Raw genomic sequence first — 13,179 nt, 5'->3', positions numbered from 1 at the left:
GGCGAACTTGCTTAAATGCCAAAAAAAAAAAAAAATCGTATTTGGGGAATTAAAGTTCAGAAGTCATGTTGGGAAAAATAATACTTTTTTTATTTTATAAATAAAAAAATCCCTTAGGATATGCATTTGATTAACCAAAATGTAACGCACAACACAAGACACACTTGGCAATTGATTTTTGACCATATTCCGCAAAGGCCGTTGCTACCGTGCTGAAGCCCTTATATTTCAGCAGGTGATAAACTGAGCTGGCGGCATCATCTAATGGATGCGTGTTGATGTTAGGAGTGCACGCGCAGACAAAAGCCTGTCGGCTGCAGTGGTTGCAGAGAGAGTTTTAGGTGAGTTGGGATAATCACATAGGTCATAAGCTTATATTAAATTATTAATGATAGTTATGTTTTTGAATTGGATTTTTTTGTAGGTCATGGGTAATTTTGGTTGTAATGGTGGAGTTGGGATTTTTTAAGGGTTATTTTTGTATTGTGTATGGCCTAACGGTGGAGAAACATCTTTTTGAAAATATTCAGTTTGAGAGAGAGAAAACTAGCATGTTGATATTAGGTATAGTTAATTGGATCATGTAATATGGGAAAATGAATTTGTTTCCTTTTGTTATATATACTAGAAACCTGGAAGGACTTACGAGGCAGAAGAAAAAAAATGACTAACATTCAGAGTAATGTAAGCATTGACATGAGTACTATTAAAAGTATATTGATAGAGATTGGGATTGGAACGTGGTGGAATGTTTTTGTCCGTTGTGCAGTTCGAACAAGTCTCCGCACATCCGCCATTCTCCTTTCCGGCCTAATTATGCTTGAGAGTGCATGCGGTGCTTCACGCTACTCCCTGTGCTTGACGCCGTCAAACTGAGCACAGACACCAGGGATGGTTGGTGCAGCTGGAGATTGTACTAGAGCGACAAGTAGAGGCTGAACGAGCTCCAAAAGGGAAGTTCGAAGACGGTGGGAGGCAGAAGGACCAATAGGCACACTTTAAGCGGACCTACCGAAGCTACCATCATGGGAAGTAGCTGATGGCTTCAGAGAAGTGTGTTCTCTTAATCCACGTCGAAGGGGCAGTTGACCTCCGTGTACGAAGTACAAGAACGACCAAAAAAGTACATGAAGGTGGAGAAGAGTGGCCGGCTAAGAGAGCGTGTCTGGAAACACCTGTTCGTGGTCTTCTGGACGGAGCAAACAATTTTTGGTGCAAAGAAATTACGCCAGTTAATTCGGTCAGACGTGTTGTGAGTTAATTACGTTTTATGTAATCTTCAATTCTAATATACGGTTTACTTCTGTCTAATTTGTTTTTACTTGTAGTGATCAATTTTGTCGTTGTTAAGATAATTATATTTTGATTTCACAATAGTTATGTTCATACCCTGGCCCAACACCAACGCCCAGGTCCAAATAGGATAAAAAAGTCTCAATCCATAGGTTGGCCTCCCCACGTAATCGACCTCCTTCCAAGAAATCAGATTCGACACAGTTTCCACCCTAAGGAAGTTGGGAACGAAGGTTAGCTGGCAGATAAGACTTATTCAAAAAAGTAACTGCCCCTAAAATCTCTCAACCCACTTCCAGGAGCCATATCTCAACTTACCTAAGATAAAGGGACGATTATATAGTCTCATTTTGTCCAGTATGGATAATTACATTACATTACCTGTAGTAGTGGTATTTTCCAACAAATACTTATAGTATTTAATAGTGTAACGGATGTAAACTAATTAAGAAATTATTGAAATTTAACAATAATAGTTATTTTATTATAAAAACAAATTAAAAATATGTATCCCAGCGTAAATATAGCAAAATATATTTTATTCTTGAACCATATTATTTAATATGCAGTTTGATATTCTTAAAATATTATGAAAAAAATGTATTTTAAAGTTTACTTTTAAACCAGTTATTATTTTTCTTTTGTAATTTTGTAGCCAGTATTATAAAATCATGGTGCTAAAAATCAAACCGGACCGGCTGGTTCAACCGGATTAATTGGAAACCGGTCTGCTAGCCGGTCTGGGTAAGCCTAGAAACTGCATGGCAAAAAACCGGTGATAGTACTGGCCGAATTGGCGGTTAACCGGTGAATCGCTAAAACCAGTCGGTTTTTTAACGGTTTTTAAAGGTTTAAAAAAAAAACTAACAAAACCCCCATATAAAAGCCCAACTATCCCCTTTCTCTCATAAGAAAACCCTAATACCCCTTTCTATCTCCCTCTGAGTTCCACGCCGCCACCACCCCTTTGAGTTCCAGCGCCGCTACCACCAACAGTAGCGTCACCTTCTCAGCTTCTCTGTCGAGCTCATAGCACAGTTCGAGCGTTACTATCTGCCGCTGTAGAATCTTCGCCGTTTAACTCCGCCGCCATAGAAAATTACACAGTTTGACTGTGTTGCTCCCCCTCTTTGTTGAGTTATTCGATCGGTTGTTCAATTTGTCTTTTTTTATTTTGTTAATTATAATTATTATGATTTGTTGTTTTTATATTCTGAATTCTGATGCTTGGATAGATTAAATTCTGATTGTTGTAGTTGCAAAAAATATTTCAATTGGATTACCTTTGTAACTCTGTTGATTAACTGAAGAAAATATGGTTGCTGCTTCATTTGTTTTTCCTCTTTTTTTTGTTACTGTTGGAGTATTTTTGTTAATGATTGCTGATACCTTGTTGAATTTCTTAGAATAATTCTGTTGATTTTAAGAAATTAAACTATACATTGATGCCAATAAGTACAATACCCCCTTTTTTTTTCTTTGAGATAATGTACTTCATAAGATTTTTTAAAGGATTTAAAGCTATATTTTTTATGACTGAAGTTTTATTTTGTTATATGTAATTTCGAGAAAGTTTATTTAGTTGAAAATTTATTGAATTTAAGTATTAAAAATGACTTCTTAATTTTTTATAATTTTATCTTATATATAAGTAAACTGGTTGAATCCCAGTTGAACCACGGTTAGACTAATAAATCGTTGAACTGGTCATTCTACCGATTCATTGATCGGTTCGGTTTTTGTAACCTTGTATAAAATACATACTGAAATATAAATATACATTACGAATAAATTAAACTACAAACATATTAATAGAAAAATATAATAATGGTTGATTTTAGTTGCCAAGTTTGTTGTAAAAAAATTATTTGTTTATAACAATATGATCCTAATATATGAAAATTTATATGGTTAAACAAGAAAATAAATAAATAACGTCGGCTACAGGTTTAAGAGAAAATATTAAATATTTATACACTTTTTGTTGTGGGTGACGAGAACTGAGTTGGGCGACTGAAGCACGCAATTGTACTCGGTGTTCACTTCACGTCCATCATATGCCTGCAGCAATGACTGTCACCAAGTGGTACACAAAATTGTGATCGCACACTTTTCACACAACTCCGTGCAGCTGACCAGCAAGTGCACTTGGTCGTCTAAGTAATACCTTACGTGAGTAAGGGTCGATCCTACGGAAATTTTTGGCTTGAAGCAAGCTATGGTCATCCTTGTAAATCTCAGTCAGGCGGATTCAAATGTTCATGAGTTTGATAATTAAAATATAATTAAAACAAAAAATAAGATAGAAATACTTATGTAATTCATTGGTAAGATTTCAGATAAGCGTATGAAGATGCTATGTTCCTTCTGAATCTCTGCTTTCCTATTGCCTTCATCCAATCATGTGTACTCCCTTCCATGGCAAGCTGTATGTTGGGGGATCACCGTTGTCAATGGCTACCGTCCGTCCTCTCAGTGAAAATGGTCCAAATGCGCTGTCACCGCACGGCTAATCATCTGTCGGTTCTCACTCATGTTGGAATAGGATCCATTGATCCTTTTGCGTCTGTCACTATGGCCAACACTCGTGAGTTTGAAGCTCGTCATAGTTATCCCATCCCAGATCCTACTCGGAATACCACATACAAGGTTTAGACTTTCCGAGTCTCAAGAATGCTGCCAATTGATTCTATCTTATACCACGAAGACTCTGATCTCACGGAATGGAGGGCTCTGTTGTCAGGAGAGGCAACCATGCATCGTGAACCAGGAGGCTAAGAGATATGCATTCAAGCTCGTTTTCATGTAGAACGGAAGTGGTTGTCAGGCACACGTTCATAAGTGAGAATGGTGATGAGTGTCACATAATCATCACCATTCATCATGTTGAAGTGCGAATGGATATCTTAGAACAAGAATAAGCTTGGATTGAATAGAAAAATAATAGTACTTTGCATTAATTCATGAGGAACAGCAGAGCTCCATACCTTAGTCTATGGGGTGTAGAAACTCCACCGTTGAAAATACATAAGAACAGAAGGTCTAGGCATGGCCGAATGGCCAGCCCCCAAACGTGATCAAGAGATCAAAAGTGATACAAAGATAGCCTCAACAATGATCTAAAGATGATTCCAAGATGAAAATACAATAGTAAAAGGTCCTATTTATAATGAACTAGTAGCCTAGGGTTTACAGAAATGAGTAAATGATGCAGAAATCCACTTCCGGGGCCCACTTGGTGTGTGCTTGGGCTGAGCATTGAAGCTTTCACATATAGAGACTTTTCTTGGAGTCAAATGCCAGTTCTGGTGCCAGTTTGGGCGTTTAACTCCAGCTTTTATGCCAGTTCTGGCGTTTAACGCCAGAATAGGGTAGAAAGTTGGCGTTTAAACGCCAGTTTGCATTATCAAAACTCGGACAAAGTATAGACTATTATATATTGCTGGAAAGCCCAGGATGTCTACTTTCCAACGCAATTGAGAGCGCGCCAATTGGGCTTCTGTAACTCCAGAAAATCTATTTTGAGTGCAGGGAGGTCAGAATCCAACAACATCTGCAGTCCTTTTTCAGCCTCTAAATCAGATTTTTGCTCAGGTCCCTCAATTTCAGCTAGAAAATACCTGAAATCACAGAAAAACACACAAACTCATAGTAAAGTCCAGAAATGTGATTTTCATTAATAAAAAGTAACTAAAATATACTAAAAACTACCTAAAAACAATGCCAAAAAGTGTATAAATTATCCGCTCATTACCAAGATGAGAGAGAGACAGTAGAGATTTGGAAATAGATCTCCTCGTGAATTACATTTTCGCTTTCTTTATTTATTTGTTTTTTCATTTTCTTTTTGCATAGAATTAAATTCTTAATGTTGTTCTTTGTCATAGAGTAAATAATTTTCTTTCCCTTTCTCTTGAACGTTATAGTTGGTCCTCAAAGTTAAAATTAAGAGAAAATTTTAGCCATTCTCTTTTGTAAGATGCTAAAATGGCACTCCTGTTCCCTCTATTTTATAAATGTACATTTCTGTTTTTTGTAACTTTTTAAAAACCTCATCTTTAATCTATTTTTTAAATTTTGCTTAACAAAATACTCTTTAATAAATTATTTTTTATTAATGAAACTGTATTTTTACCCAAATATTTTAAAAAAAATAATAAATAGATTATTTTTTTCTAAGATACATACCCTTCAACAATTATTTCGTTACTAAATTTTGTTTTTACTAACATTTTTGTTAACAGTTAACTATATATATTTTATTATTGACTTTTCGATATCAATATATATTATTTTAACATGAAACAAAAAAATGTTACTACTATTAATATGTATAACAATTAATACATATGGATATTGAAAAATAATTTTACTTAAATTTTTTACTTAATATTAAAATATTATATTTTTTTATATCAACAAGTTAATAGTAAAATATAAAAAAATTGTTAACGAAATTTTTGGTAAAATTATAATTTAATAATTGAATAATTTTTGAAGGATATTATACGAAAATGTAATATAAGTATTACATGTTTTAAAAAATACTTTTTAATCAATAAAAGAATAATTTATTACATAATTATATTAACTCCAACACTTAATTGATAAGGACGAGTTTCGAAAATAGTCATTACGAGCAACTTCGAAAATGATTTCATTAATTAATTGTTGGCAGTCAAAGGTTCGTATGATACTAACAAGAAGGGAATTAATTTTCTAATAATATTTACCAAAATGAAACGACAATACGTTCAGTTAATATTAAATCGGCTCTGCTACTATTCTTTTCACCGGTTACCATCAAAAATTGATTTTCAAGGTTTCCTTCACTCAGCGTGGCTTTATATCCATTGTGTGCGTTACACATAGAGAAGGAGCAATCCTCTTTCACAGTGAGTGATCCCCACCCGAAATTTTTCCCAAACGCAATACCCATGAACAACGGAAAGTACAGGCTCTATGCTGTGCGCAGGGGACGTATTCCTAGAATCTACACGTCTTGGGAGGACTATAAAGAACAAGTTAACGGATTTAAAGATGCAGAGTTCAAGGGTTTTTGCCTCCTGAGAGATGCCCAACATTGGTTGGGAGTTGTTGATCCACCATTGACACTACCCCCACCTCCGGAGCTCGATTCTGGAGTTCATCCTCTGACGGGACTGTTTGAGCAACCGTTCTCTTTATCTAAACACTTCAACAGCATGCACGTTGGCCCAACATTGGGTGAGTCATCACAGAAAGCATTCGTTCCTTGTTCTCAGATACCACAAGGTACGGGGGCAAGTGTTGGTATGGTTACGCCAATGGTTTCTCTTTTCTTTTTTTTTTCCCGTTTAAACTGCCATTGATTATGACGATGAATAACTTTGGGTGTTTGTCATTATCATCGATGTCCAGGACCGAATATTGTTCCAGAGACTTCTTTGACTCAGTTTGTATTGGTTTAAGATATGGAGGTTTATCTCATTCGTGTTTGCTGCCAGGTGAGGCTTGATTATCCGGTCTTTAACAGGCGTGAGTTTTTCTCTGACAGTGGTGAGTTGCTTCATAGCTACTGGGTGACACTGCAATCACAACAACGCGATGTTAATTGGATCGTTGAGGGTGGGTTCTCATCGGATGAGCAGACCACAAGGCAGACGCGTCGTTCAAAATGTTGGGAAAGGTGTTATCTTTGGTGGGGAAGGAAATCCAAGACTACAACTACAGGATCGTGGCAGCCTTGAGAGTTCGGGTTGAAAAGCTGGAACGGCAACTACCAAACCCCGTACACCAGCGAATCCGGGATCTTGAACAGAAGAACCGAAAGCTTAGGTCTGACCTTCAGAAGTATAACGACTTATTCGAGACTTGAATGGAGGGTTGACTATGGTTGCAAGTTTCTACGTTCACAGTTTAGCAGGTTATTGTTAAGTCTTCGTCCTTTACTGTTGTTCATGTTTAGTAGTTATTCATGTTTGTGTTTTTCTATTGTTAACATCGACGATGAGTCTTGTAACGTGGTGAACGGTGATGTTGTTGTTGGGTATACTTTGCTTTCCAGTAATTTTGAAGGACGGTTGACGAACTAATTATGCAAATGTTCAGGTTAATTACATATTTTACGGTGGTTGGGTCTATGAATTACATTTACTCAAACTTAATTTATTTAACTTAACTCTGGTAAACTTAGGCATGCTGCAGCAAAAAATAGGGACCTAAGACTTAGTGCCCTAATAGTTAATTTATTTAACTTACCGAGGAAGTCCACAGTGGAACCAACTACTATGTAACCACAAAATTTTGTATAACTGCTGACGTTGAGTTAATTTTTTGTTTAAATTAATTGAATTACTTTTCCAACCATAAACTCGGGTATAGTCTGCTACCAATGCCATAGGATATCATTTACCTATCTAATGAGAAGGAAGGTATTCTTTCTCCTGTCTTGTCAAACAGACTTGAATAGGCATGCAGATGTGGTGGAAAAAGGTTGATGTGTGATTGGATAAAGGTAGGGAAAACCCTAAATTGCATTTGAAGTTAGGGTCAGCCTTGAGTGAATTTTCCCGTGTGCTGTATTGTCCCAGAAGACGCCTACAAAAACGATGCCATTCGGCCCATTAGGCCATAACACCAAAGAAGCCCATGAATAAGAAACCAAATGATGGGGTTCAGTATGCATTCTACGACACGAATTGGGCCGCTCTTGAACACATTAGGTGAATACAATTAACAGTGGCCTTATGTTTGAGTAGCCACACGTGTGTCATATTTATGAACTGCAATGTAAATGGGAATCGTCTAAAGCACACTAGTTTCCTAACCCACTGTACTTCCATTCTATTGTGCCCTTGCTCGTACTGTTCAGGATGGAGTTACACAAAGAGAAAAGCATCGAGGATGCAGTGAAGCGTCGAAGGAGAGCAACCAAGGATGAATCAATGGAGCGGGTAACCACCGTGGACGAAGCAGTCAGCAGTGTCGATGATCACACACAGGTATGAGAACGTTGTTCTTTTTCTGCAAAAGTGTGTTTTTTTTTTTTCGTTCTTTATCATCCGGTTTAGTATCACTTGCACACGGAAACGGTGACATGCTTCCCTTCTGTCGTCATTGTTCAGAAACCATCAACCGGAGATGACATGATTTTGGGGATCCTGAAGACGCAAGCGAACCAAATACAGGCCCTAACCGCAGTTGTGGCACAGCACGGTCGGGTGCTGGAACTTCTCACATCTTTGAATGTACTTGCTGCTTGTGACAACAAACCGATCATGGACCTGAACCTAAACTTGCATCCTTTTGGAGGAGTGCATATTTACCCAGGTGATGGAACACTTCAAGAGACGGTGAAAGAGGTAGCGAACACCGGGACGCTCCCAGAAGAAGCTCCGACACGCCAAGAGTGTCCTCCACCAAAACCAGAGAACGTTGTCCGAGGTATATCGGCCCCACCGCCTACAAGGATGGGCAGGGTCAATAAGGGAAAAGCCGGTACTCCCCAACCAGCACCACAAGTCAACTTACAGGTTTGTAGTTCTCCAAACGGATTTTATTTTCAGGTAATTGTTAGTTTATTTTTTTAAAGAAATTCTCCGTGGTATTTATATACATATGTATATGTAATTTCCTTCATGTTAGAGAAAACTGTCCTATAAAGATGAAGGAGAATCCTCACAAGACCCCATAAGAAACATAAGGTCCATAGGTCCTGGCTCTCCATAGACATTTTACACACACAGGAGTGCGGACATTAGGTCGGAGGAGACTCCAAAGGTGCATGAAACACTGCATGAAAACCCTGGATCCCCATTGTTTTGTATATTTAGGGTCAACTTGCTCAATTTTGCTCATTCGTGTCGAAAGAAAGATATGTTTTCGGTCTGGACAAAATCTTTTTTTTTCTTTTCGTATAGGTCCGGACGACAAATGTTTGGGTTCATTACCTTTTCTTGGGCCGGCATATGTGGCAATTTGGAATATAAAATTTTTTTTACTACGTAGCCCAACATTTGCATGCCCAATTTGGTGACCATTAATGTTTAAGGGGCCACTATTGCATCTTGGGCCACAGGTAAGGGTGGCGAAACGGGCCGAATTCGCCGGGTCAAACTGCCAAAACCGCCAAAAACGGCGGGTCGGGACGAGATTTTGAACCCGCCAAATTTTAAAAACCCGCCAAAACCGCACCGCCAAAACCGCGGGCCAAGGCGGGGCGGGGCGGGCTGGCCCGGCGGGCTGGCATCCTTTTTTTAAAGGGGTAATTCAGTAAATTTACATGATGACCCCTCCGACCCTAAATTTGTCACCTCAAAATCTTTGCTCTCTTCAGCTTTGAAAATAAAGGACCGGTTGGCATTGCAGTGTCATTTTGTGTGCCCTGTTTTGCGGCAACGGGTGCAGCGCCTTTTCCGTCCACCCTGCCTCCTCACACGAAGGGCACCCTTGGTCTTCGCCACAACAGGGTCATGTAAGTCAACCGTATCAAGAGCTTTCTTCTGACGGACATTTTCAAGGCCTCTATTCAGTTCCTGACACAACGTATGGAGACCGTTAAGCGCTTGTGTGAAAGACGAAGGGCTCCTAGCTCCGACATATAGCATCCACTGTGCGGCTGCATGACGTGCACCATGGCGCAACAAGAAACCAATTTCACTACCAACTTCCGTTATCTCAGCATACTTATCCAACGACTTTGCATCCTTGTGCCACCTCTTCAGAACCAGCTTCTCAGGAATTCGAGTCAAATGCTCATGCTTCATTACAAAAAACATATGCCGACAAGGTATTCCATATCTGAATACAGCCACCAGGTGAAATATTGCCGCAGTCCCTCTTCCTTCACATTAGCGGTTACGTTCTCCTCCATATGCCAAGAACAATTGATGCGTTGCCTCTGGAAAAATAGACTTGATTGCAGCTTTCATTGAATCACAGCCATTCGTGACGACAACCGACGGCTTCTTGTTACACCTGACTTCCAACAAATTTTCTAGCAACCACTTATAAGACCCAACGCTTTCATCTAACACCAAGACAAACCCAAATATTGTCGTCTGCTTATGGTTATTAACACCAGAAAATATCACCAGCGGTCTCTGATATTTATTTTTCTTGTAGGTCGAATCAAAGGCTAGAACATCCCCAAAGTATTGGTAATCAACTCTACTGCCACCATCCGCCCAAAACATATTGGCTAGCATATTATCCTTAGTAAGATTATACCTAGCCATCGACATCGGATCTGCCCCCGCTTTCCCCTCCAAGTATACAACAGCGGCGTTAGCGTCCCCATCAATAATCTTTGCACGCTTAGCCTTGTTAATATAATTGTAAGCATCCTTCTTAGTGAAGCCCATTAGAGAATAGCCACTAGACTGTCCAGCCATATACCCCAAAATCTTAGACGTCGGAACAACATGAGCCTGCATACCAGATATTTGTGCCTTAGCAAAACAACTTATTTCTCTAAAATTCATCATCATATGAACCATATATGCCGGAGTTAAATCATGGTTATGATCCAATACTATTTTCCTCACCCTCCATATACCACTGACCACATCAAGGTAGACTGACAGCTTTGCCTCACAATTTGTCTGCATTTCTGGTCTATGACCTCTCTGCCTATCTAGCCTATCATAGTGATGACGTTGTCTCAGGCCCGCTCTATTACAAAAAAATCTACGACAAATAACCCTTCCACTTTCATCTTTTCCCGAGTCACCCTTTCGAATACCAAAACCAAAATATTTGCCTAACCTCCTGTAAAATTCATATGCTGCTTCATCGCTTCGGAATGCCTTATTCATTATCTCTTCCTTACTCAACTGCAATACATCTCCATAGTCACCGGCTTCTTCATCCAACATTTCATATCCACTCTCAGCCATTAAAATTTTCAGTGAATTTTGGAGTTCAATAAATTCAACAACGAATACACTAGAAGAATATTTGCATCAAAATAAATAATAAAAGTAACTACTCAGTAACACAGCAACAAAAAATATCTGAAAATACAATACCGGAGTGACAGAACAGAATATTTCCTAAACAATTACTCATCAACATGCAGCAAAAATATCTGACATCACAAATTACTAATCAACTTAGTCTAAACAATTTTACAATCAATCATGCAGCAACAACAACAAGCTCTTTTTATTTCTAAAAATTTTTCTCGACCATCATTACTTCAAAAAAATATTTTACATCACAATTTATATGCATTAGCAACAAATCCCCATAAAACTTACAAATAAAGAAAAATTGGCGTCAATTGCATTTGCTTATTTTTCATCACATCCTCTGTTGTTAGCAAAAAACCTGCGATACTAATTTTAACTTCTCTACCACCTTACAACTCAAACACACCCTTGCATCAACATACAACCAAGCATAATCTTCAATGTACAAAATTAAAGTGTTCTGTTGGAAAAACTTACCGGCTTAAATGGTTTGGACACAAATCAGCACCGCTCCCTGTCCTTTTCCTTCGTACCCTTCAACTTTTCCGGCCTTTCACTATGTACTGCCGTCACCCTTCCCCCGTACTTATCTTATTAATCAGTTTTACATGTTAAAGCCTGTTGTCTCTGCTTCTGGTCAGACTTATTGTTTCTTGGAGAACAACTTTACACACGTCCACCAACCATGTACTCCACGTTGCTTCAGCATGAAAGGAAAATTTTTCCTTTCATCACCATAGCACTGCCCCTAAGTTGATTGTAGTTCTATGTATAAAAGTTCAAGTTTAATTTATAAACCTTCGTATAAAACTTCTTTTACAATATTTATCTCAACAAAAGAACTTGACCATATGTTAATATAAAAAAGTTCTATACAGACAATAACAACACATATAAATCAAAATTTTATTGTATTTTTTTAACAACCTTATACCTCACTACAGTGTCAGTTTTGGCTGGATTCTGGGGATAATTCTTTGTAAGAAGATTGGTTAAATGTCTTGGAAGGGCTTCACTTATTGTATTCATCCTCTCTGGTGTTATTTTTGCTAGTGCTGTCACCATGGGTAATAAACCAAACCTTACTCAATCTCTGATTCATGACTTTTTTACCCCTACATAATTACATTGTTAAACATTTTCTTTTTAACATTTTTAGGTGTTGGCACTGAAAAGAGCATTAAAATGATAAACAAACATGAGTTTATGGTAAATTTTTGGCAATCAATTATGGCATGTTTTCTATGATTTCTGCATTGTAGTGCGGCTGCAATTTCATTTCAATACAAAACAAACTTCTTTGCCCTTTTTTCATTGATTGATATCAAAGTTGGTGAAGCTAAAAAATTCATGAGACATGCAAAAACAACAACAAAATATGCATAGAGAGAGCAGGGGAATACAGAAAGAAAGAAAGATAGATAGATAGATAGATATAGAGGTTTGGTTTGCCTTAGCAGTAAGGGCTCATCAAATTTACCCGAGCGGGTAGGGGCGGGGTGGGTACCCGCGGGTTCGGGTAGTGTTGCCACCCCTAAATATTATGATATTAATTTTCAGATAATTTATTTATCTAATTATGTATGAAAGATGGTAATTATAATTATGCAGTAATACAAGTTTGAATGGGTGAGCTATTAGACACGGATGCTATATTAATTGGTACAATAAGAAGAAATTTTTTGATATATTCGATATGGGAATAATATCACCTATTTAATAGTAAAAGAGGTCACTTTAACTTATATTTATCTGGAAATTATATTTTAAAAAAGATATGAAAACTAATTTTTGGTTCAGATATAGAAAACCCCTATATTATAATTCCTATGTTCATATATATACTAACACTCCCCGATACTTGTACTTAAGGCGGTGTGCGGGTGTGACTTACTAAGGACATGCCTTTGTTAATTATGGCTGGTTTTATTTT

The 13,179-nt window shown here is 37.8% G+C and overlaps 2 protein-coding genes across 2 annotated transcripts; one reads left to right on the top strand and one right to left on the bottom strand.

The window, feature by feature from the left end:
- Positions 6,104-7,395, top strand: LOC110267468. Its single transcript, XM_021113091.1, has 2 exons — positions 6,104-6,567; positions 6,694-7,395. Exons 1-2 carry the CDS (start codon positions 6,231-6,233, stop codon positions 6,741-6,743), a joined length of 387 nt encoding a protein of 128 aa, XP_020968750.1. The 5' UTR covers positions 6,104-6,230; the 3' UTR covers positions 6,744-7,395.
- LOC107626905 (protein FAR1-RELATED SEQUENCE 5-like) lies at positions 10,125-11,171 on the bottom strand. Its single transcript, XM_016329797.1, has one exon. The coding sequence runs from the start codon at positions 11,169-11,171 to the stop codon at positions 10,125-10,127; it is 1,047 nt and encodes a 348-aa protein (XP_016185283.1).

This window comes from Arachis ipaensis, chromosome B02 (assembly GCF_000816755.2).
Source record: "Arachis ipaensis cultivar K30076 chromosome B02, Araip1.1, whole genome shotgun sequence".
Lineage (NCBI taxonomy): Eukaryota > Viridiplantae > Streptophyta > Magnoliopsida > Fabales > Fabaceae > Arachis > Arachis ipaensis.
This window is presented reverse-complemented; position numbering and strand designations above follow the sequence as displayed.